The sequence below is a fragment of the Xenopus tropicalis genome, chromosome 1 (assembly GCF_000004195.4).
Source record: "Xenopus tropicalis strain Nigerian chromosome 1, UCB_Xtro_10.0, whole genome shotgun sequence".
Taxonomy (NCBI): Eukaryota; Metazoa; Chordata; class Amphibia; order Anura; family Pipidae; genus Xenopus; species Xenopus tropicalis.
This window is the reverse complement of record NC_030677.2, coordinates 98618849-98646447: the sequence shown is the minus strand read 5'-3', so window position 1 is coordinate 98646447 and position 27599 is coordinate 98618849. Positions and strand designations below refer to the sequence as shown.

Here is a 27599-nt window from a genome sequence, read left to right as displayed (position 1 = left end):
TAGCAGACTGAATGGGTTGGTTTTAATTTAGCCCAAAATACACATCAATAAGGGAGCAGGAAACATATTGCCTTTCAGTAGAAAGGGAAAAAATTCTTACTACATACTTCCCAAACAGCAAGGCATGACCTACTAGAAAGAACGTGAATGGAAAAATTCCAATAGCAGAGAAAAGGAGAGGGGGTCCCAGGGATACAAATATATTACATTATCAGATAATTTAACAGTGCCTTCCTTACCCTTCCTTGGTCAAAGTTAGATCCATTGTGATCTTCTGTACCCCATGGTCCAGAGCCTGTTCTCTCTTCCAAACCTTGAAATAAAGCAAAACAAACAAATGTTATATTTTCCAAATCAGGAAACATAGATGCAATTTATATTGCCTTCTTGGCATTTACAGTCTGCTATTAACCTCCCAAAATTTACAAGGATGCACTAACCCTTTAAATGGTGGACAAAGAGTTTCCATGGGGCAGAAATGAAATCTGCAGTTTGTTCATGTTAAGGGGCAGATTTATCAAAATGTGAGATTAGAGCTCAAGATAGAAAAGTTCAACAATTTTCTATTCAATCCCCAGGGATTTTTAAAAGCGTATTTATCGACTGGCAAACTCTAATTTTCACTCTTCAATAAATACACCTCTAAAAACCCCTAGAATAAATAGAAAATGGATGCATTTTTTGTGGTGAGCTCAAATCTCACATTTTGATAAATCTGCTCCTTAACATGAACAAACTGCAGATTTTATTTCTGCTTCTGTGTTTCTCAAAAATTCCTCTCAGAAGCCAAACAATTAAAATGGCTAACAGCAATTGCATCACCCATGCTCTCCCTTGACACCTTCAAGCTAAATAACACACCTTAAAGGAGATGCTTAAAGGACCCATAGTGAAAATGCTTGACATTTATTTATTTAGTTTATATCTGATTTGCAGAACCTGTAAATGCAATATTTATAGATAAAAGAAAAAAAATGAAAATTTACATACATGCATCTGTTTTTGTTTCAGTTCTAGTGTCCATTGCTTTAGGATTTTACCTTTAACGATTTATAGGTACAGGTATGTGACTACATTGTATTGGTCTCCTCTTTTTCCCATTATGTTTGGCCCCACAAATTTCTATTTATCTTATTTAACTCTTAGTAAAAAAACACATTTGCAAAACAATAAGCATTTTAGATAGAGAGAAAACAGTGGTGGAAGAAAGACTAGCTGTTTACATAATGCTTAGACTATCCTCTAGTGATGCACAAACTGTGCTAGGATCAAATGCCCCCAGGGAAACCACTACTGCAGGTATGTATATTGTCCCTTAGCAGAGTCTTCCAAGAAAACCTTGTCAACCACCACATTCCTGGAAAACAGTCTAGCAACAGATGACTACAGTCATAATGACACTGAATATACATGTCTGAATGTGTGTTACTTTTTTCACAAAAGGTTTAGTCTTTTTACCCCATTTGTGAAGGTTGTTTCTTAAGCAAGTGAAACATTCTTAAAACTACTCACAACTTTACATCAACATTCTCTGACAGATACTCCTGCATCAGACCAATTAAATAGTTTATAAGATTTTTGCACTTTATGGCATTGTCTTTACCAACAGAGAAGCACCTAGAACTACCCTGACATTTCTCGTGAATGGCAAACACCTGACCAGCACCACTACTGTAGCTTTTAAAGCACACGATGCACTAAAGAGGCATTCTAAAGAGGCACTAAGAGGCATTCAGAGTGCAATTTTTAATGCTATCTTTTCCAGCAAAAAAAAAAAACACAAACACACACACATTTGCATGTGTACATGAAGACTAGGTCACATTTAGAAAGCAAAGGGGCAAGAAACCTTTTGGGAAGATATGAAACCATTAAACAAAGCATCCCCTATCATTTGTAGTCACTTAGTGGGAATTTAAATCTGTAAAGCAAGTCAACATGATATTTCATTATGTGTATTCCTTTCTGCTTAGTTTTTAGATCTACTTAGCTAAAAAGCATACCAGCGTGCAAACCCTTAGGGCCTCAACCTTGCACATATAGAATATTTTGCAGAGTTCAGCCTTGCTGTTGCTCATTTAACTGGAATAGCCCAGCTGCAATTAGAGCCTGCTACACTTGGGTCTTTTGTGCTTGAGATTCTCCCCCTCCTCAAGCCACTCTGGAGAATTGGTGGTTTAATTGCTGCCTAATTTGCATAATTATGCATATTAATCTATGCAGTTCATGAATATTCATTGAATTTCTTTTACATTTTGTTTTCTAATCAACGGGGAGAGAGATGGGAAGATAAAATTGTTGATTACGGAGCAGTCGAGATGTGGAAGCAAGCCAGATACATGCAAGGTCCAAGAAAATGATGGATACCTGCAACATGTAATACAAGAGATGATACGGATTTGCACAAACTTATTTATTTCCAGAATCCAGATACCTGATTGAAGCCTGGACTAGGCAAAATTTTGGCTTTACTTTGCTATTATTAAGTTATGGCCACATGTAATATGTAGCCTAAGGCCAATTTCACACTTTTTTTTTTTCTCTGCTGGCATAGATGTCAGTGAAGGAAAGGCCATTTCGCACTCATCCGCCTCACCATTTGTATGCAGTGGCAGGCCTGTCAATGCATATAACAAGAGGTGGATGGGTACAAATCTATGCCTACAGCTGAAAGCATACATGTGGATTCCCAAATTGCGTTGTTATTAGGCCCAAAATTAGAAACACGAGATAAACCATAGATACTATTCAAGAGACAGGCGAAACTTAAAAACTTCTGTATGGCCAAAGAAGCTCTCAGGCTTTTGTTATAATAGAGAGTCTGAGCTAAAACCTCAAAATGCATTTCAACGATTACATGATAGGAATATCTTTATATATATTTTTCTTTATATTTTTTATATTTTTATAATTCTGGGTTTCAGATACTCTGCTTCCAGATAAGTAATCTCATACCTGTATTACAAAAATGTCTGAAACCAAAGGTATTAATATAGAGTTGCTCCTTCCTTAGCCGATTTAACAGCGTATACTCTTTTGGGCAGGCTTTATATTTGATTCTGAATGTTATATTCTATACACACATACATACACACACGTATACCCCATAACTGTATAGGGCATATACAGATGTGTGAAAATTACCTAATTTTGCCATAGAGTTAAAAACCACCTTTAGAAGACCCACTTTGTTATAGTTAATGGACCTATTATCCAGAATGCTTGAGGCCTGTGGTTTTCCGGATAAGGGGTCTTTCTGTAATGTAGATTTCCATATCTAAAGTCTACTAAAAATTATTTAAAAATTAATTAAACCCAATAGGATTGTTTCGCTTCCAAAAACGATTCATTATATATTAGTTGGGATCAAGTACAAGGTACTGTTTTATTACTACAGGTATGGGACCTGTAATCCAGAATGCTCGGGACGTGGGGTTTTCTGGATAAGAGATCTTTTGGTAATTTGGATCTCCATAACTTAAGTCTGCTAAAATCATATAAATATTGTATAAACCCGACAGGTTTTTTTTGCCTACAATAAGGCTTAATTAGAACCTTGTACTTGATCCTAACTAAGATATGTTTCATAATTACAGAGAAAAAGGAAATCGTTTTTATAATTAGAATTAATTTTTAATTGAGTCTATGGGAGATGACCTTTCTGTAATTCAGAGCTTTCTGGGTAAAGGGTTTCCAGATAAGGGATCCCATACCTGTACAGTGGGAAAAAAAATAGATAATTTTTAAAAAATTAGAATGATTTGCTTATAATGGATTTTCTGGAAGATGGCCTTCCCAAAATTCAGAACTTTCTGGATAAAGGGTTTCCAGATAACCGATCCCATACCTGTATATTTGTTGATAATCTTTATGTTTATTTTTTACAAGCATTTATTTGTATAAACAGATGTTAAAAACAACAATAATAATATTACAAGTAGTGATGGCAGCATAGCTGCTTTGTAAGTTCACATCAAATGAGAGATATGAAAAACAATATCTTTTGATCCAATCTATATTACTATTGACCAAAAATATAATCAAGCATTTGTAGTGGTGGGTTTGCGAGTGGAGGCAGTAAACCTTCCCCTACCAAAACATCTGCTTTTGGGGTCATAAATTCCAGTCACAGGCAATAAAAAAAAAAAAAAAAATCCTTCCCATGGTCCTTTTCTAACACAAAAACAAGCACACTATTGCTTCATGCAAAGACACAACCCTAAGGGCAGTGTTTAAGTCCCTGGTTTACAGATGATATTATATGACATTATTCTGTTCTTATACTATAGAATCTAAAATCTTGCAACAATAAAGCAATGTGATGGTCTTATAATAATTTATAAACTGTTCACTTCATTTGTGTGGAAGAATTTTCAGTAATAAATATGCGCCGATCATTCGGAAAGGACTTGCAAGCCTAGAAAGGATATATGGCATGCATGTGCAATGGTACTGTGCATTCCAGAGTCCTTTACTGTGCATACTTAGGCTTATTGCACATGGGGTATTTAACCATTACTGCCATATTGCAAAAAACAGCAATGGTCTTGGGGTGACAGAAGTTAGGGCACTGACTGCTCCTACTTTCTGATGGATGGCAGCATCAGTCAAAACCCCATGTGGGTCATTATATTGGTATTGCTAGGGTAAAACTGGACCCTATAATTAAAAGGAAAGGTAAATTACTGGGGATGTCTAGCTGCTTCCCCAAGCAAGCACTCTTCTTCAACAAAAGCACCAGGCCAGAGTACTGATATGACCTTTCTTTCTCCTTTTATGCACAGTGGAACACATGAAATCACCAATGACAAAATGCCTGAAATTCAAGTCTGTAGCAAAGCACTGGAATTATTGCTAGCTTTGTTGCTACTGCACTACAGCTAATGGCACATGAATCCTTTTCTACGCTGGTGTATATAAGCCAACGAAGAAAAGTCGATCAACTGCTTTCCTCTTCTTGTATGTATGTGCACTGATAGGCACGAGATTAGTATGTCAGCAGACACAAAGGGGCAAATTTATTATGCTGTCGTTAAGCAGCGACAAAATTTACCACACATCGGCAGGCTTCACTGTGTAGCTGTGTAGCTGTGTGTGTTCTCACCCTAAAGGGCCGTGGCAGACAATGTAAATCGCCGATGGGATGGCATATACGGTGCCGCGATTTCCCAAAATCCCGGAAGTTGCATCCCACCGGCGATTTACATTCAAGCCGGTGGGATGGCATATCGGGGAGATTAGTCTCGGGCGACTAATCTCCCCGTCTGCCACATTCGTAAAGCAGAAAAGTGCCTGTGCAAACAGGTCAACACCCAAGCACAATATATAATCATAATGAACCGAAAAGGTACACAGAAAAGTAAGAGGCAGGGCAGTGAGAAATATTGTTTTTCTTTACACTAACCCTTTAGTTACTTTAGTATTAGGGATTCTCAGTAAAGTCTAGCTGCAAGAAAATAAGCAACCTTTTTCAATGTGCAATATAAAAATTATGTATATATGCTTTGCAAACAATGGACAGACGAAATTAAGACATAAAATATAACAAACTGGGCAATGCAAGTTGAGCTAAAAACCAAAAAGATTTTGGTTAGCCAGTCTATTGCTATAGGTGTAGCAATGAATAAAAGCAAAAATGCCCGTTATAGTGCACTGACTAAAATGGGGGTCTAGATGCTTGGGCCTCAAGTTAGCAAAAAAGCAGCTCAGAGTCATGAAAGAAACCTTACATAATATACACTGTGGGCTGCTCTAGACCTGTCAGCCTTTCTCAATATTTCTTACTTAAATTGACATGTATTTATACTGCTGATGGACCAAAAAAATCACCAGGACTTGGTTCCCAGGAGGCTGATGTCACTGTTCCTGTTTTTTTATTGAGACATTTTAAAGAAGTATACTAGGCTCTATGAAGGCACAAGCAGCCTTTTTAGCCAGCTCAAAAGCGCCAATGACAGCTCCCATTAACCTAAACTGGAAACGCGTGCAAGTGCAGATATGAGGGCTTTAAGGCCCAAAGATGCTTATGAGAGAATCTCCAGCACACCATACTCCCCATCAAGTCAAAGAAAGCTGCAGAAGGCTGCCAAGGGCAGCATCTTTGGCCTTACTTAATTTGCCTGTGCAAACACTTCACTCTTCTCTGTCAACCACAGCCTGTCTGATCTCCTCCAACTGCCCTTCCATAGTGTTACAATACCATTACAAAAAGTCAGAAAAGAGATCAAAGAGAAACAAATGTGATCAACCCATTCACTGCACTCTAGCACTGCACCAAATTAATAGAATGGACCCCAATACTGCAAACCATACAGCTAGTTAAAAATTTAAAAAAAAAAAAAAATTGAACTAAAATTTAGTTAAATGTATAATAAACCTATCCATATGTTGTTAGCGGAGGTGTCCAATTGCCAAAGATCTTAGCATGGCACAATTGAACATTCTACAAGATTTATTTCATGACTGTATACCTCCCGATACATCTACACTTGATTATGGCTCAAGGGTGCATAAATTAACCCGTTTAGTCACTTCTTTTGTTTTAAAAATCAAGTCTCCAATACTAGTGGTGTTTCTACTGGATAAACTGGATTGCAAGCATTTAACGCTGCAACAAAAAACAATCCTTACTAGAGTGCTATTGGGAAAAAAAATAAATAAAAGTGGTTTACAAAAATGTTGACGTCCTTATAGCCACTGTTTGACCTTTTATGGATATTTAGGACAAGTCCATATTCTGCCTTTCAAAACTCAGCAGTCCTGCCATTTTGCCACAATAGCAATTCTAGCCATCTTTATAAAGAAAAAAAATTAAATAAATAACTTTCATGGATTCATGATTATTGCTGTCTACAGGAAAGTTATATATATATATATATATATATATATATATATATATATATATATATATATACAGAAAAGAACAGAGCACACCCCAATAGTAATCAAATGCCCCAGGTGCTTGCAAAAACCATGTATATAGCAAGACAATGAGCCGCACACGCAGGGACTTTGTTAGAAAACAAAAAATTTTTTTTAATGAAAACGATCCAACGTTTCGAGCACCAACAGTGCTCTTCCTCAGGGACAAAACCTGAGGAAGAGCACTGTTGGTGCTCGAAACGTTGGATCGTTTTCATTAAAAAAAATTTTTTGTTTTCTAACAAAGTCCCTGCGTGTGCGGCTCATTGTCTTGCTATATATATATATATATATATATACACACATACTTGTTATGTACAATACTCCAATTGTGAAGTTCCCAGAAATGTTTCAACATTGTCTTGGAAAGGGGGGGGAAAAAAAAAGTTTTTGGTACTTTAATGAAAGAGGTTTATACTCAGGATAGATTTGTCCTGTAGACACCTGGAATTCCCTGCAGATGCTTCTTAAATACTCCGCAAACAAGTACAAAAATAGGAGTGTTGAAAACAAACAAACTAGGAAATTAGTTAGGAAACACTGCAGAGAGAGAGTGGGGGTGCACAATGGATGAACAAGTTGGAGTGAGGTGATGGAAGGAGGGAGGGAGGGAGAGGAGGAGATCAGCAGATGAGGGTGAAGGAGCAGCTGCTTGAGAGAGGGGAGGGAATTCCAAAGGAACTCTGTAAATGAGAAAACAGGCTGGGGGATGGCAGAGTTTAGCTTAACACATGTACATATACTCAGGGAAAAAACTAAACACTGGCTCATAATGTTTTAAAATTTATAGTCGATTTTACAGGGTTTAAATACTGAAAAGGGAAATTTGTACCTTCAAAGCCTTATTCACAGTTGGTAATCTGTATTTTACAGGCCCAGTCAGTAAAAATTACATCTACCGACAATTTTATCAATATGACAGAGGACAATATTTTCTCCACAAAAGGTGGTCACATTATACCCAGAGTACAGACTTTATTCAACTTCCTTTCCTTTAGGTCATATACTAAAGAAAGCAAGCCAGTTATACTAGCTGGATGTAATAAACCAAACTCTGCAACAATCAGACAGGTCTGTTCAGTCTATGCAATCCACATGTGATCAAGCTGTCGATCCCATAGTGAAAACATCCATGGGCTTCTCATTTTTTGCCACAGAGAACAAGCACATTCAAAAATCAGTTACCCACTTATATAAACCAGTGGTCGAAAATGCGATTGTGTAGTCATAATCAGGCTAAAGCTAGATGGTGTTTTCCTCGGGCGTACCAGGCTTCTGTTAATACATGCAAAGACTAGTACTTCTACAAATGAATATATTTTATACCGTGTATTTTTTAAAACGGCATAAACAGCCGACGTTGCGTTTTGATCCACATCGTGACCTTTCTCAAGGCAACTATGCTTATACCACACACCCTTAAATATCCCAAATCATCAAATCAGTAGGAAGTGACCTCAAGGTGAAGTGCAAAAAATGGCAGAAGCTGGAAAGCAAGTGAAAGTGCCGAAAAGTGCTGTAAAGTGTCCAGTGCTAGTAAAAAAATCAGCATTTAAGAGTGATAAAAATTACCAATCATACAACCACAGGTTATAATACGTGTAAAATACATAGTTTAAATATACATTACCGTGACAAATTGTTATAGATATACAGTGTCATAATTACACACAATAAAAATAGCATTTACAATGCTAATGTATATTTAAACTATGTATTTTACACGTATTATAACCTGTGGTTGTATGATTGGTTGGAACGTACGGTGAATGAATACATAGAAGAATTGCTGTGAAATGGTGTGTGTGTGTTCCACATATATCAATATGTAAAAAATGCTGATGATGAAATTTTCCTAGTGTGCATCAGCATTTTTTAATATATTAATATATATATATATATATATGCATATATATATATATATATATATATATGCATATATGCATTGTGCAGATTATAGCACCTAGCTTTGTAAATAAGCCCTTCTCTTTCACTGTGCCTCATTCTCAACGCACAACAGGAGTACTGCCGCCGAGCATGAGAAAACTTCACTGAAAGGCGAATAATGCCTTCAACTGTACTGACCTGCTATGACAGTATACAGCTTTAGATGTAAACAGAATAGTCTCTGTATTCTTGGACTAATTAAATCATATAAAGAAATAGATGGAACCATACTATTCCATTAACTATCTTTAAATGCCACATGGTTCACAATGCTTGCGCATTAGGAGTTGGGTAGGGGTGGGGGTGGGGTGCTTGCATGCCTCCCCCTCCTGCCCCACATGAATAAAAAACACTGCCAAAGGCATAGCAGTGCTGTATTCACTGAGGAACTGTGGATATTTTTTTGCACTTTTAAGGGTGCCTTCCGATAAATACAGGTATAGGCTCTGTCAGGAAACCCATTATCCAGAAATCTCCAAATTATGGGATGGTAATCTCCCATAGACTAACTAATCCTTATTGGAGGCAAAATAATTCAATTCAGTTTAATTAATGTTAAGGCTGAACAAAATGTCAAACTCTTCCTCAATTGTTTAAGAGAGATTCAGGTCATCAGTGAAATGCCATCTGTTATGAACTACAACTCCCAGAATGCCAGGACAGTCTGCTGGCAGGAGATGTAGAGTATCAACTGGTTAGCTACAAATTGAATCTCACTGGCAAAAGGAAGGGGCAAAAAATGAAATAAAGCTTGCAGCAGAATTTTGTAGATAAGTGGAAACATTAAATCAGTCTTTAAAATTAAGCAAAAATGGCAGGTACATTTTGAGAGAGTACTGGTTTTGAGAGACAGGTAAGAAGCTGCAGTTCCACCTTACAGAGCTATGATTTTCTCCATTAGGGCACAAATTTCAAATAAGTGGAACACTGCAAAAGTCTGTGCAGACACAGTTTTTTTTTTTTTTTAGGAAATAAGAAGTTAGTTAAAAAAGATCTGTTAATACAGGTATCGGACCCCTTATCCAGAAACCAGTTATCCAGAAAGCTCAGAATTACGGAAAGCCAATTGATTATTTATATCTTAGTTGGGATCAATTAGAAGGCACTGTTTTATTATTACAGAGAAAAAGGTAATCAGTTTTAAAATTTTGCATTATTTTCTCTGTAATAATAAAACAGTGCCTTCTAATTGATCCCAACTAAGATATAGGTAATCCTTATTGAATGCAAAACAATTCTATTGGGGTTAATTATTGTTTTATTGATTTTTTAGTAGACAAGGTATGGAGATCCAAATTACAGAAAGACCCATTATCCGGAATACCCTTGGTCCCGAGCATTCAGGATAAGGGGTCCTATACCTGTATTTATATGGCTTGCCTTACGGTGGCAATACACCTTTGCATTGTTCTGTTCAATCGGAACAGAAAGTAAAGACTGCAGCTTTTCTTCACTTCCTTATGCCAACCAGCAGAAACTACCAACTAGGATTACTGTATTATCTGTCTAAGTGGTCCCTGACAAGCTATACATGCCCAGATGGTTGGCAGTATGGTTGAAATTGGTCATCCTCTAACATAAATAAACTCAACCAAGATTAGGAATATTTTGTACAAAACCCATACATCCTCAAATCCTCATATAGTTTCACAACCTTACCTAAGAGGACTGTACTGGAAAAATACATAAATAATTAATAACTAAACACTACTACTTCCTAATAAAGATTTTTAATGGGATTTTAGCAACCAATTTTTTTTTTTTTTTAAACGAAACACCTTATAGTGTATACACTTAAATAAGCACTAATAGTAGCGGACTTTATAAGTCAATGAAAGAGAGCTATGCATTAAGTAAGTACCCTTCAATTTTAAACACAAAAGTGACCAAGAAGCCATTTTTTTTGCAGAGAAGCAAATCTTAAAAAGCAGTTGTCTTAAGTTAATTCTTATCAATGTCAAACTAAATTAATGTGACATAAATGGCTGCTGGGCCTTGTTCGTGGAGTAATGCTAATTCTTATTTAAATCCCAGTCTAATGAAGTAGAAATGCATGACATAACGGTCTACAGCAATAAATCAGAATGCTCTTTCAATGAAAAAACACAGTAATGTGTGGTAATGACAAATGGAGCTACTTATAGACAGCTACTTGTCGTGGCAACAAAATAGACAATACTGATTTCGGTCTCTGTGTGTTTTAGCAGAGACAATTCTCAGTACTGTCTATGGCAGCATTTGAGCTTCATCAGATATCCAATTGAAACTGTAGTTCTACATATCTGGCCTTTCATTTTCTAATGGAAAGAAGAAGTTATATTTGCCAAAAAGGAGGCTTTGACTTTTTCATGATGAAACTGGGTACATGTGTGGGTGTGTGTGTGAATGTAATAGGCAACTTATATTGTAAGCTTCCCTGGGACAGGAATGGATGTGGACATAGCACAACATAAAATGGGTCAGCGCTATAACAGATAATTATTTGTTTATTTTCACGGAACAAATTCCTGTGTTAGGACAAAGAAGAAAAAAAAATACCCACTGTGCTAAACAGATGTTTTCATTTGCCTGTCCTGTAATGCTAGACCATAGTAAAACAGATTTCTAGCACAGGAAATCTAGCAGGCTGTATTTTTTTTTGTAGTAGGGGAAAAAAAAAAAAAAAATTACCTGTGGGAAGCTTAATGGAATATCAAACAGTAAACCCCGAACGTGTTTTGCCTTCTAGTTAAGGTGATAGAAGAAAGTAGAAGCACTATATTACAGGAGGCATACAATTGCTAGTTGGGGAGTGCCTCTCATGAAGCATGCAACCGTCATGCCCGAGTTGATACCTATGTTCCAACTGAAACGCACGATGGGCGAGAAAAAGCTGTGATGTCACATCCCTCCTCCACCCTTCCCCATGCCCACGCAGTGTAGGGGAGTGCAAATCTTTTCTTGATCATCATTGCTCAGCTCCTTTTCCCATCTGGCAGCAAACTGAGCTCAGTTCAAAGCAATCCAATGGGCTATAAAGGAGATGCTAGCAGGCTCACCTCACAGTGCCCTGTGTGTCAGCAATGGGTTGCGACAGTAGATCAATAACACTTAATCCAAATAATGTAGATATAGGAAATAACAGGGAATGTAAATAATTTTGATTTTATATATATAATCAAAATTAAGTCAAACATATGACAAAACTCTCATTATGAGGTCATGCACATGACTTTTCTAAGTGGTATTAATATTGCCTATAAGGGAAGGCTCCCTTACAAGCATGGCTAAGACCACTTGGGATAAATGCCCTAATAGTCAACCGGCAGACAGAATTTCCTCTTTTATGATTAACCTTTTTTCCTCTGTAAGACTGAGTGATAATCATGGGGGTTGGGAGAGTAAGCATTCTCAATGCATTTTAGATCCTTTGTTTCTCTTTTCAGCTGTCTTGTTGCCAAAACACAGACTCTAGCTCTACAATATGTCTGGTCCTGTGTCAGTGAAAACAGATATGTTTCTGTGTAAAGAACATCAAATCCTGTAAATAAATGAGCAAAAAAAAAAGTAATCCCAGAAATAGCAGTTTTTCCACATTATAAACTGTAATTTTACCTTTTTTTTTAAAAAAAAAAAAAAATGGACTGATTCACTATGGAAAATGAACCATGTTTACCGACCCATAATTACAGAGCAAAACAATGCATTAAGAGTTATTAGGACTTTCATTTAAAATTACAGGCTTTTATGCACTGCGGGTCAAAACAGTGTAGTAGAAAGTACTACAGAAAGTAACAGCTTGCTTACCTTTTATAGATAATATTTACTGTATTAAGCTTTATTATGATAATATTGTCATAAAAAAATACCACAAAGTACAATATGAATTTGGAGTAAAAATAATATGTATAATCAGCAACTCTTCATTGTGACCTACCAATTAAAAGTGGATTGCAATGTCACACGTAATGCTTTGTTGCCCCTGGGAGACAGGAGAGCGACAAAATGTGCTACAACACACTAAGTCAGAAGAATGGGGATTGCCGCACATAAAACATTTTACACATGTCAATCTGGCTTAATTTTGGAAAAATGTGGAATCAGTAAATTTCCCACAATTAAGCAGGATCACTGTGTATAGTGTTTTACGTGTTGCATATTATCATTCTTCTAAATTGAAGGGTAATTTTAGACACTTTTCTGCCCTGGGTGACAAAGAGCTACATATAACTAAACCCCTGAACATTGCAGGTCTGTATAAAAATAATATACTGCATAAAACAGCCCATATATTAAAAAAAGAATTTTCAAAAATATATAATTTTACAGTACTATGCATTTTTATAAAAATATAATTTTATAGTACTATGTGCCATTGGGTAATTCTAAATAGAATATCTGTGCCAGGTTATATCAGTCAATCTTCCTGTTACAGTTAGAGTTGCATTCTTTCCTGTCAGTTTTCCTATTTTTGTGTTAAAAAAATACAAATTGAGAAAAAAAAACAAAAAAAACCATGACCTTTAGTAAATGGGCCGCTAAGTATTTATTGGCTACAGCTTTGCTACTGGCCCTAAGACTAAAGGTGGCCATATATGGGCAGATTTCGCCTGCCAATTTGAATGAGACTGATTCATCAGCTTACCTGCCAGCATATGGGCATCCCTGGCAGGCCTACCCGACTGACATCTGGCCTAAAATTGTCCAGATCTCGATCAGGCAGGTCTGATATTCCATTAGATCGGGGACCAAATTGGCTCATTGATGCGGTCCTTGGTCTGACTGCACCTATGCCCGCCTAGGGCCAAAAAAATCGAATTAGCCTCTCATTTGGTCCAACGTATATGGCCACCTTAAATGTTGGCTGCAAAACTCATAAGCAATAATCTGTATGTTAATCCTCCAGACATTTCCGTTCAGCCTTATATTCCCCAAATTTACTTGGGGTACCAGAATCCATAACAGGGATTTACAAATAATTACCAGTACACATCTACCACAGAATAAATGCATGTCATAGGATATTTGTTTGTGGGCTATAAAAGCGGTTTTCACTTGGATTATTAGGGTGTAGCACAGAAAGTTCAGAGCAGCGCATGCTAGCAGCTCATCCCCCCCCATCTATCATCCCCTTATTTGACCACTGTTGCTAAACTCAATCCAGGGTTTTTCCTTTGACAAAATCCTCTGCTATATGTTTAAGGATTATACCACATAAACTGATTACTTGAGGCAGCTAAAAATAGGTTACATTGTTTCCTGTGGGGACAGTCTGCATGACAGTCAGTTTAAAAGCAGACTGCTTGCAGTAGAGCAGTCTCCTTTATTACTTTTGTAAGTGCAAACCTTAACCACAAGCATGGTTTGCAAAATGTACCCATGCACTGCATTCTTCTCCATTACTATTTCAGGCAATTGCTCTCAAGGGCAATGGTGCACACATCAAAAATTAGGTTTTTTTTTTTTTTTTTTTTACTTCCGACATTGTGCTAGCCAATAATTTTGGACCTGACCCATGTACAGTGACAAGAATGAATAAATCCAGTTTGGGTTTTAAGTTGCTGTGGGAGCAATGTAAAAAAAAAAAAAAAAAAAAAAAAAGCATTACATTTTATTATTAATTTCAGTAATATGAATAATAGGAACAATGCGAAGCCACATTGCCAAAAAAAAAAAAAAAAAAAAACACCCCAAAAAAACTCAAATGCCTCAGCAAAGTTTTTTTTTTTTTACACTCTGGTTGGCATCAGGTTACTCATTATTGCTTCCTTGCACCTATGTAGGAGACACTGCTATTGCACCAGATTTTGGTTTACAACTGTGATGAACAGGCAGTCTGTGCACTATGGTCTATTGAACAGCCCACTATGTTCATGATATCTACTGCAAACTGATCTGTCTTGTTCCATTTTCAAAGTTCTGGCAGCCTGATAATTTAAAATTGCTTCTGTTAATTAGCAAAATGACCATTGCACTAAACTATTTCAGTAAGTAAGGGCTGAATTGTCAGATGTGGAGGTAGAAACAATAGGGATTCTACCCCTAAATCTTTTGCTTTGCCTGAGCGACGAGACGACCGATATCCAAGGCTTTCAAATATCATATGAAACCTCACTTCATATGATATTGGCGGGTGTATGGCCAGCTTTAGGTGTTAAAATTATACCAGTGTGCAGCAGCAGATCGCCAGGTAGTTTTGATCAGTCTACAATAGAAAATTACAGCTAAAGTATCATTGGTTGCTATGGATAAATACACTAGTGCAATTTAGCACCTATTCCGTGCACAATTAATGCATGCACCCATTCATTGTAAAGCACTGCAGAATATGTTGGAGCATTATAAAAAATTAAAAAAAAAAAAAATTACATTTTTTAGTTTTGTTGCCCAAGCATTATCCAGCTTGGCTTGGAGGCCACTTTGAATTTATTTCTATGGTGGTAAAACAGTAAAAATAAAGTGCTGATCGGGATGCTCTAATTTGTTCTTAAAAATATTGCTTTTTTTATTCCCTTTAATTGTTCAAGGGTTTAACTTCCTTTTTGGTAAACATGGAAGTGTTGTTTTGGGTTTGCTTAGCTGAATGTACTGTATTACAAGTAGTAGCAGAGAAAAACAGACTGTACCAAACATTTAAAGGTGGAGGACAATGTTCTTTGTGTGTGTACACATCGGTTAGAACCAAGTAAACATCAAACTTTACAAATATATCAAACAGCATAAATATAATTTTTGTGCACAGATGAGTTTAAACTGGGCTTTTACATTTTAAGGATCCCTAAAACAGCAGCAAGCAATGTAGCATAATGTCGCACATATACTTACCCCACCATCGAAAAGGTTTTTATATATCTTGCAAACCAGGGGCTATAAGGTGAGTTGAGAAACCTCCTCAGGTGGCAGCACCCCTGAAGTTACCAGGGGAGGCAAAAAGCTGCTCCTGATAACTTCAAGAGCAGAAATTTAAATTTTTAAAATGGAATTTCGGCTCTTCCTGTGCAAAGAGTTATTAATGATGCAATCACCTCATTGACTTTCCTGGGGCTGCAGCCGCATGTGGCGGTGGCTCAATGCCACCCCGTCACTCCTGCATCGAACATACAATTCTAGCATCAGAGCAGGTCGCTTTGCTGGTGCCATCACCAGAGCCTAATTTCTTGCTGCCCCTGGTAACTGGCTCATCACTGCCTCCTGATGCAAGGTTCCCACACCTTGCCTCATGGCAGGGGCGGCACAAAGCATTAAATGGTTGAGAGGGACATCATTCCCTAGGCAACCTCAGGGCAGTGCTAGGTGTCAAAAGGCCCCTGTAACAAGCAGTCAGCATTTAAATCATTAAAAGTCTTATTTGTTAAACCTTTGAAAAATGCTGATTCCCCATCAAAACAAAACAGGTTAATATAACAGCAAAACAAAGCCTTACTTCACTTTCCAAACTGAGAAACAGTATTCAGTGATCCCAAACAGAAGATAAAGCACATTCATAAATTAATTCAACGGAGGGTTAACATTCCAACGGCCTGGCCACACTTTTACTATACTGAATTTCCAACATTTCCTCAGCTGGGAAAAGAATCCTTAAAACATCCAGTACTTGCCCTATTACCCACCAGACACCATTCACTTGTGCTTGTGAAATACCACAAAAAAAGTACCAATTTAGTTTCTTCAGATAAAGCTTCTGCCTAAAGACAGTATCATCTAGTTTAACATAACCTCTGTGTGCTGCTAAAAGCAATACCCTGTGCCACACCTCTCACAACTCTGGTCATGTCCATTCCCACACCTTGTGCCTCAACCTTTTCTTCTTGCAGATTGTAAGCTTTTTTTGGGCAGGGCTCTCTTCACCTCTTGTATCGGTTATTGATTGCTTTATATGTTACTCTGTATGTCCAATGTATTGGACAGCGCTGTGGAATACGTTGGCGCTTTATAAATAAATAATAATAATATAATCATGATATGGCAATTAAGGCCTTCGCCAGCAATAAAATTAATCTCTGGTGGGAAGGAATATGTGTTGCTTCATTTTCCAAAGTTGTGCAAAATTTCCTCCTGCTCCCTAGGAAATCCATCAGGCATGCGTGGTAGGCACCTCTTCGATCATCTTCACAGTCAGAGAAAAAAAGGACAGCTCGGCAAAGAAAATGGGGTGGAGTCACACCATGAATGAAGCAGCTAAGAGAGCTACTATCAGCACTTGCCAAGCATTTAAGTAGCTGTGTGCTATAAACCCTAGGGCAGGGGTAGGGAACCTTGGCTCTCCAGCTGTGATAAAACTACAAATCCCAGCAAGCATTTTCCTTAATTAACCATGACTGTGGCTGTCAGACTCCTGCAATGCATTGTGGGACTGGTAGTTCCATAACAGCTGGAGAGCCAAGGTTCCCTACCCCTGCCCTAGGGGGATGACCCATGGTGACATTAGTTGCCCACGGTTAAATATCGCTACTGCAGGGGCCAATACAGGACATCACATACATTACATACACAGAACCACTAAATGGACAACAAAATCCCTTTCTATGCACAAGAGGAATATAAACCCTACTATACGATAAGAGGATGTAAAAAACCAAAAGAAGATCGTACATCAGAAGGCAATCCTGTACAGTGAGTAAAGAGCAGTCTGTTATGCAGATGGCCTGTATTTTTTTTTTTCTGTTTCCTGTCTGAATGCAGACTCTCCCCCTCTCTCTGTTGCTCAAAATTGTCTACAAATATTCAAGTTTTCAAACCAGATTTTGCAGGAAAAGAAATAAACACCTGTCTCACAACTCAAACATAACTCCCACAGTAGGACTGTACAAAATTAATGAGAGGCAAAAATTTTTACCTGATCCTCCAAACTGTGTGCTAGCAAGGGTAGTAGGCCTGGTCTTTCCATTAGCTACAGGTAGAGGGAACATCTGGAAAACAAAAGTAAAAAAGCAATGAGCATGTTTAATACATTTAAATAAATTTCAAATGTAAAGTGCTTTGTATGCGTGCATTGCAAATATTGCAGGAATGTCTTTTACTCAAGCTTCAATTTCATTACCAGCAATAATGCATGATATGCATGAACATAGTACCATTTTCAGTTAAAGTATTTAGGCTTTTGCTTACAATTTCTCAAGAGCATGCTAGAAATGGGCACAAGATAACCAATCTTTACTTTTTGCTGGACTACAACTCTTAAAAGGTGGCCATACATGTAGCAACTTTGATCGTTCACGTGACCGATGGTGTGATCATTCCCACCCTCCACTGACGTTCAGGGCTTAATCGTCAGATATGGAGGTAGAAACAAAAGAAATTCTACCTCCTTCTGCCGATTCAGCCTTGAATGTAGATTTTGTTCGGGCGCCATCAAAATCTTTTAACCTGGCTGATAGACGAGTCGACCGATATCCGCAGCCTTTTGCGAGATTGGTTGCATTGTCGAGCCGCCATACATGCACCGAATATTTACGAAATGAGGTTTCTACAATATCATTGGTGAATGTATGGCCAGCTTTAGCGTAATGTCCTATAGGAAGATCAGTCGCCTGCAGTTAATATCAGCAATTGTGGGCAACTAATCTCCCCAAAATGCGTTTCCACCAACAAGTGAACAACACAGTGAATGGCCGGTGGAAAGACATGCACATTTGTTTTTCCAAAGGTGCGCTAAGTTTCCTCCTGCAGATAAAGATAAGATTTACAGATAAATTATGCAAAATACAATGATATAAGGATTACCACACAAAGATAAACAAAAGTTAAACACCAGAATTACAACCTCTTCAAGAGGATATCGCTTAAAATAAATGGGACATTTGTTATAGGAGCAGGATCAAGATACGAATTTAAAAATGTAGAAATATTTTTACCTAATACACAGGACAAGTAATGTTATTTCCTTTTAAATGTGCATCAATTTTCAGACATTTAGGAATACAAATATGGTGCACCATGCATACACACGCACACACAAAAGATTGCAAGTAACCAAAAAGCCAGGAAGTAAAAACAAACAAGAACTGTGTAGACTGTTGTTCACTCTTAAGGTTCCCATACACGGGCCGACTATAGCTGCCGATATCGGTCCCTTGGACCGATTCGGCAGCTAATCGGCCCATGTATGGGGAGAGCAGAGCGGCCTGGCCGACCGATATCTGGCCTGAAATTGGGCAGATCTCGATCGGCCAGGTTAGAAAATCCGGTCGGATCGGGGACCGCATCGGCTCGTTGATGCGGTCCCCGATCCGACTGCCCCATTGCCACCCAACTATAATCCGATCGTTTGGCCCCAGGGCCAAACGATCGGATTATTATTTTTTTTACCTAAATGCTCCCCGATATCGCCCACCCGTAGGTGGGGATATCGGGGGAAGCTCCGCTCGCTTGGCGACATCGCCAAGCGAGCGGATCTGCTCGTGTATGGTCACCTTTAGTCAATGTTTTGGTCTATTAGTTAAAACCTAGCTGAACCCATATGTAAAACCAAACCAGAAAATCATATATGTGCTATTATTTCTGCTACATGCTAAGGCCCACCTGGAATTTTAACTGTCACAGTATGCTAATGTAGAAGAATGCAGAAATTCAGCAGAGAAACCTGTGTGCCAAAGCCCTAAAAAGGAAGCACTTTCAAAATGTGGCATGTTGTATAGGTGCAAAACAATTGAATATAAATAGGAGTAAACTAAATAAATGTAATTAAATTAAAAATCTTAAGCTACAGGGCTCCTGAAGTAAGAAGAGATGCTTTATCTCATGAACTTTTAGGTAAATTAAAAAGTAATTTTTTTCAACTTGGTCTAGGCCCATAACATTTTTATTATAGTAAGGAGGACAGAAGCAAAATTATTAAGGGGAACTATCATGAAAGGGAATCTGCTTTACTTGGCTCAGTTTTAAACAGGCAGCTTGTGGGAGCAGGAGTGGAAATGGTCCAACCATTCTTGACTGACATCTACAGTTCAACACCTACTTTCCCATCTTTCCTATATGATAGAAAAACTGAAAGAGACTTTTAAGAAGGTCTAAAAATTCAACACAATTCCATTGTCTGACACTTTCTCACTCACCTGAGTCAATGTTGGATTCACAGACACCTCTATGTGCCTGTTCACACAGTTGCCTGTGTAAGGGTCTGTAATATTGCTGCAATTGATGTGTCACTGTCACTGGTATGGAGGAAGTCTTTTATATACACTTTTGTTACACCTGTATCTGGCTATTGAATTAAGACCTGTATCTGCACGTGTAAATTGCAGGAGGGTGACTGGAAGCTGTTCTAAGTCTGCTGGTGGGCAGCACAAAACCCAAATGCAAAAGACCCTAAAGTGCTGCGTATATATGGATATAAAGAATAAACTGCTTTAGTATTATATGTACAAATGCAGCTTCATCAGAACCCAGCCCACCCTGGCACCATTCCTTTACTTTCCCTTTGCATGTGTTTGCTGTTGAGGGGTGTGGCCTCATGACATGCCACAGCAAATCGGCTTTAACTCTGCTCTGTCACTCACACATTTCTGCAAAGCCAGATATTCTGGAGGGTGGGGGATGGGAGGCTGCTTCAATAATTAGCCATAACACTGTGCAAAATTTTTTCAAAGCTATAAATATGTCAAAATGTTTGTCTTGGACTTTAGATTTTCAATATTATAAAAACATTAAAAAAAAATAATACAAGGCAGTCTTTTAAACTTGTGGGCAGGCAGAAAACCACAAACTATCTTGGAAGCCTACATGCAGCCATGTCTTCTATTTACTACAAAGCTGCAGGCTTCCCAATCCCATAATCTTGCTAATAAATGCATCCTAAAATACCTTTTAAGCTCCATCCTTCCCTGTAATCTTTTAATGTGATCCTTATTTACCTGAATCAGACACACATCTAGGTTGGTTTAAAAGTAGTGTTTACGTTATGGATTTCAGCAAAATTTAAAAAAAGAAAAGTATGTGACTTAAAAGACAGAAGTTGATTTAATTGTAGTCGGTGCGTTCTCACACTTTTGTGTAAGTAGTATGCATTTCCCATGGCACTGACAAAGATCATGAATGGATCCTTACCTTAAATACCCCCCTGTTCTGGAAATTTCTGATTACAAATGGATAATTTACTAACTCCACTATACTTTTAAGAAAGGTTTTATATTTAGGTTCTCAAACTAAATCTGGCTCAAGATGTAAATATATGTTTTTGCTTATTCTGAGCTTTCTAGATGAGAGATCCTATACTAGTATTTGCAATCAACAATAAAGCTGGCTATATGTGTAAACATCCACTTATTTGGGTTAAGATGCTAAAAGTTCTGAACCCGATTCAGCCACATCTGTTGTGGTCCAGACCAGGCCCTTGAGCCCATGGTTGGATCACCATGTTTGTGGCAATTCAAACACGTTATTTGGTCTACTTGACAAAAAGGTATGTTCCATACATGTTTGTTGAATGAAACTTACCAAAATGCTTTAATCAAAGTCTGATCTCAAGGCATGAATACAAAACAGTCAGGGCCAACTACATGGGGAATGCAAAATTGAAGGCTTATTTTTTTTGTTTCTTATGATTCAGTGCATCAATGCAGAATGCATGATTGCGTAAATGTAATGGCGCGGTACCATGCTTTATGTAATGGTGCAGGGACACAGTCTCATAAGAAGCCATCTTAAACCACAGTGAATTTTAGCCACTCATGGAAGTTTTTTTTTTTTTTTTTTTTTTAATGTCGTTTTTCAGCCTACGCCAAAAATGCACTGCCCTGCAAAGCTTGTCATGTTTATGCCCATTGCAAATGCATGTACACACAAATGCAATGCATTATTGGCATACTAACCCGTTTAAAAACGCAGCATACAAACCCAAACATGTGGCAATAGCGTTATGACACATCTATTGAGAGCTGTTAAATTGTTAAACTGAAAATGGATGTTTGATGTACAAGCCAAATCAACTAAGCAAAAGATGCTATTATAGCTGAAAGAAGTTTGCTGGCCAGCTTGGTCTGTAATCACCGTCTGGATTCCTACTTTTAGGTAAACCTCACATTTTTCCCTCAAGTACATAACTAGTCATATTCATTATATACACAACTATTTATATTTAAAATACTACTATTAATAAAGAGTATTCATAAATATCAAACACATTTCCCAGTACAAACTCAATTTATAGTTATGAAATATTGGTAAAAACTTTATAATCTGAACCCAGCCCTCCTAACATCTTTAAGTCTTAAAACTGATTTGCTTTAATTCAGAAACATCTTGCTGTGATTCAGTGAAATGTAAAAATGTCTCTCTTTTTCCTCACATGAGCATTAGCTTTTTCTGTGATAAAAATGTGCTAGGATACTAAAATATAGATATTGGCTCAATGTGTTAAGACCAGTTTTAAACGCATATCCCTCTTTCCTGACTCTTAATGCTATATCTAGCTACCTGCACCCTTCTATCCACTCTGTTTTAAACCCACGTGGCATATCTAAACCTTGGGCAATCCCTCCCTTTGACAAGTTTCACAGGATAGAATTCAGATTTAATGTAGTGGTAGGGGGTCTTTACAGAAGCAGAGAAGAGAACTGTTTGCTTTACATGCACACAGCAGCATTTTAATTAAGCATTCAAATGAAACAATCTGCAGAGGTTCACACAGGGGACCCCCCAGCACTGTGCAAACTGCAGCTTCCTCCTACTGCAGGGGAAAAAGGTGGGGGTGTGAGAGAAAGGAGGAGGCAGGTGGGGGACCCTTCATTTCCTTTTTGGTTGTGTGGGAGTTGAATTCACTGTTCTTATTAACCCTGGGAAACCCCTGTCTTATGTGTAATTAAGTGGCAGTGAGGTGAGAGGATTCACTCCTTCAGTGGTCTACTCAACACCCCTTCTTAAAAAAAATAATAAAAAAAAAAGTGTCAGCCAGGATGTGAAAGGGGAATGAGGAATCCAACCCTGCCCAGTTACTCTCAGGTTTGAAGTAGTAACATTGCTGTTTCTCAAATGGCTAGAGCAAAGCATCCTGCTACATTTAAACAATATTATGCTACAATAGACCACTACTACTGTATAAAAAAAATGAAATTATAGATGGATAACAGTCATTCATCACACTTTCCTGATATTTTTTCCATTGTCTAGGTCAGTGATCCCCAACCAGTGGCTCATGAGCAACATGTAGCACACCAGCCCCTTGGGTGTTGCTCTCAGTGCCCCCAAGATTTACTACCAAATAAAGCCTCCTGTAAGCCGATAGTGGGCATAGAGGCTACCTAATAATAAGGCCATTCTTATCCCTTTTTGGGCACCTTGCTTGTGTTGCTCTCCAAGTCTTTTTACATTTGACTGTGGCTCACGAGTAAGAAAGGTTGGGGATCCCTGGTCTAGGTACACAATCGTATATTAAGGTTCATGGATCATTATGGATTCCATATTGCGGTACTACACATTGCTTGTGGAGTGGACTTGGAGTAGGTTCACAGGCAACAAGATGGCCATATTTTGGATCCATCCTATAAGTGAACGAACAACTCTCTCCTACAAATGTAGCGAAAGATCAAGATTTGGTTGCTTCATAAAATATTTTGTCCTGCCACTTAGTCAATTTGCCTTTACTTAATCAGGCTGTCTGCATCTCATTACACTTTGTATGTATGTCAATTTGACAGCTTATTACCATTTGTTTAATCATAAAATGAAAAGGTAAAAAAAAACAAAAAAAAAAACAAAAACACTGTAGGCAGCTGCAGACATGAGTCTTTACACGCAAGAATAAAAGTTTAATATGTTCTGATATACACTGATCATTTGTATTGTTCTACTTCAAATTGTTGTAGAAATTAAGAATGTTGAATCCTACCAGTAATACAGATTTAAGGGATAGGTCACCTTTAAGTTAACTTGGTGTACAATCAGGATTCATTAGGGAAACTCATGACAGGCTGACTGCTTACCATGCTGAAGTCAAGGAGGTCACTTAACTCCTTGTCTGTGCCCACAGCTGTCATCCTCTGCTGTTGATTCATTCTCCTCCACAATTAAAAGGCAGACCCCTAAAAATAAAATGTTTTTATGTTTAAAAGAAAGAAAGCAAAATATAAGATAGACAGTTACACATGACTTTCATCTTTAAAGTGTTGCATATTGTATGTATGGCTTTAAAAGTAAAAGAAATGCTCCTCTCTTATCCAGAGTGACCAGTGGTAGCCAAACAAAAAATGCTTTTGTGCAACCTAGTGATTTATTTAAGATCATCACCCTTTTTTAGTATAGCACTTATACAGGGACTGGTCATCAATGCCTTTAGGTTAGAGTTTACAATCAAATTCACACAACCGCACAAGGCACAGAAGACCATTAAGCAAACCACCAGAACATAACCACTGGGCCACTATGCTTTTTAGTCCACAAGAGGTGGGGGTCAGAAATCTTGTTTTTAGTTAAGAGAATACATCTTATACAGTTTGCTAGACATTTTGTACACACAAAATAATTGAAAAATGACTTATAACTCAGACAATGAAAGATATTGTCAATGTGATCAGAGCCCTTCCCCTCATTCTTTATTGTAGTGCTACTACTCTTTCCGGTAATTATTTTCAATGCTGGGACTTTAAAAACATGTTTTTTTCCTCTCTCTAAACATTATCATAAGAAGAAAAAAAAAAAAAAGTATATTGCAACAGTACAATAGGATTGGCCAGGAAAAAAAAAAACAAGCTTGTGTGTAAATAGTGAGGTGAAAAAGAAAGGGACAGACTTAAAAGCCTTAGTTAAAAAAAAATAAAAAAAGTGTACAAGAAAATTACAAGTTTAGACAGTAGAAAGCCCCTTTCTACTACAAACTGAATTGCAAGTGTGATGGTACTTGAAGTGTGAGGTGTCTTAACATCAACAACTAGGTCTACTATTATTTAAATAACACAAGACATTTACACAGAGACTGTTAATTCCCCTGAGTATGAGGAGTTGGCTCACATGTTTGAGTTTAATCCAGGAATTAAAATATCTGTTTTATCATTACATGTTACATTGCTGGCTGTCTCCACTAACTTATAGCTCCAAAGATAGCAGGTTAATTTTATGCTAAGTGTTTAGCTCATTTGATAGAGGGTACTCTTTAATTTCTCCTTTTTTTGTCCTGTACAAAAAATAAAAAGATGGGTAGCTATTGCCAACAAATGAAGAGTCTAGGCCGTGTTACAATTGTTTGCTTAAATGAATCATCATCGACAAATCTCCATAAAGCTTGCATAGTTTCCTGCATCTTAAGGATATATAGTATTTAATAACAATCTGTACTGTTTTGATAAAAAATGCCCTTTGGTACCCGCTTCTATCCACAGGCACCGACTTAAGCCTGTGCAAATCTTTAGACTTCTGGATGGCAGAACTGCAGCTTGCGGGGTATTTTATTTGTTTGTCTCTCACCTAGGCTAACCTCGGTGAGAAACAAACCCATACATTGCTTTCCTGCCACGCAGACCTTGAAGTAGTGCTAACAGTACCACAGCAGGCAGATATCAAAAGGCTGTGGAGAGAAGGGGGACCAAAGTATAGAATATTGCATTTTTTATAAAAACAGTACCATTTTTGCAATTATATTAGGAAAGGCTTGTTTTCCAGCAGTGGGCCTGATAATGGAAATTTTCTCAGTACATCCCCTTTAAAAGGAGTTCAAAATATTTGACACAATTCATTCTATATTGTTCTGTATTTCACTGACCTGCATAATATTTGATCTTGTAACACACAGCTTACATACTTATATATACACACACGTCTCTTATCACACAGCATTTGATCTTGGTACAGGTATCGGACCACTTATCCAGAATCACATTATCCAGAAAGTTCTAAATTACGGAACGGCCATCTCCCAGAAACTCAATTTTAATGAAATAATTCACATTTTTTAAAAATGGTAATAATAAAACACTACCTTGTACTTGATCCCAGCTAAGATATAATTAATCCTTATTGGGTTTAATTACTGTTTAAATAATTTTTTAGTACAATTAAGGTAGGAGATCTGAATTACGGAAAGACCCCTTATCTGGAAAACCCCAGGTGCCAAGCATACTTGTATAATCTTTGTATATTTACTTTTCTGTATTGTAAAAGATGTACAGATCTGCATATACTAGTAGCACTATATAACGTTATACATATATAGCTACATACACATATATTCTAGGCAAAAACAGACAAACAACACTATGATGTAAATTTAAACAGATGAGGAAGGTCTACTTGTAGCGAGATGCTAGCTGACAGACAAGCAGATCTTGGTCCAATTTGGTCATCATTTTTTCACATAAAAAAAAAAATAACTAAGGTGTTAGTAAAGCTGATCTTGAAAACCTGATTATTAATCAGTTGGGCATTTAAAAAGTAGTGCTGGTTGAAGGGATGCAGGTCCCTTCCATTTCTGGTAGCCTAATAGAGTTTTTAACAATGGTAATGCCTCAAGAAATTGTTCTTATGAACAATTTTAATAGGTCTGGTGTTAGAGGCAGATTTCTTTTACTAATAGGACAAATCTCACTTACATGAAAATCACTCAAAGTGTGCCACAAAACTAGTTGGTTGAAAAGGAAAAAAAAGGCCTACACAGACCAAGCAAAAAAATCGCACGGCACAGAAATACTATAACAGCAAGTAAATAAAATCCCTGTGAAGGTTTAGTTTCAATGTAACTTTTAATTACTTAACTTTATATTGCTACCTGAATAACCCTACCAGCACCTGCATCATACATAATGTTCAATGTCTAGATAAATGTTTCAAGGCTTAGCTTTTCTATGTGCTCTTATATATAAAATATAATACATATTATAGAATATAAAGTGTAGCATAGGTTATGCCAAACTTGTGGTCAGATAAAAATGATTAAAAATGTGAAAAAGATAAAAGAACACCCAAATTCTCTATTTCTTAGTAGAAATATTCTTATTGGTCCCATTACACTGTAAAAATGGTATTGATTAAAAAAAAAAAAAAAAAAATATATATATGGGAGTGCATCTGCAGCCACATGCTGACCGATTCTCCCCCATGACTATATCGCCAGACATTCTGGGCATGTAAGCCCGGGTGTGTATCACTTTTGACAGACTATTCACAACTCCTATTCAATTCGCACAGTTCTAATAAGAGAACAATATCAGGCTGTTTAACTTAGTTAGATTCTGCATAGGATAGGCTACTATATGGCGACAATAAATTGATTACTGTTCACCTTAAAGTCTGAAAGACAAAAGTAAGCACCTTCAATTTCAATGTTTCCACTTGCTATAAAAAGTAAATGTGTATTTTTACACAAGTATGTTCAGCACATGTAGTAACATAACACATAGATGTCACAAAAGACACAAGGAGATCAATACACAGATACAGATAGCACACTGCTTGGGTCTGAATCCAACTCAGAACCACAGAAATGCAAGAAAAGTTCCCTCTAATTTCTATTTGGCTGCATGAGGAAAAAAAGATTTATTCACTACTGAAACCACGTTCCCATTATAAAAAAAAAATATATAAATATAAATATGTGTGCAGAAGTGGATAGTTCAGAAACACAGAATTTTTTTGTACACGTTGCAATTAAGTGTGCACTGGACTCAAAATTTGTGTTTGAGCTTAGGCTACTGTCACAACATGCATGGCTGTATGTTAGCTTTTTATTGCACCTATTCAAAGGAGTGTGGGGGGGGAAACTAATGAGGAAATGCCATTAAATGTTCATCCATGAAAGACGTACATTCCATGCAATGCCGATTACCTGC

The 27599-nt window shown here is 37.3% G+C and overlaps 1 protein-coding gene across 12 annotated transcripts in view; it reads right to left on the bottom strand.

Annotated features, from left to right (window-relative positions):
- tcf3 (transcription factor 3) overlaps positions 1 to 27599 on the bottom strand; it is a 66276-nt gene that overhangs the window by 30506 nt on the left and 8171 nt on the right. For 11 of the 12 annotated variants that reach the window (XM_031897943.1, XM_031897959.1, XM_031897981.1 and 8 more), the window contains 3 exons: positions 23766 to 23864; positions 17684 to 17756; positions 240 to 313 (listed from right to left, as the gene is read on the bottom strand). In XM_031897943.1, coding sequence (XP_031753803.1) covers positions 240 to 313; positions 17684 to 17756; positions 23766 to 23837 — 219 coding nt within the window. In that variant the 5' untranslated portion in view covers positions 23838 to 23864. The remainder of the gene's footprint in view (positions 1 to 239; positions 314 to 17683; positions 17757 to 23765; positions 23865 to 27599) is intronic. The other variant, XM_031897936.1, reaches the window with a different exon arrangement.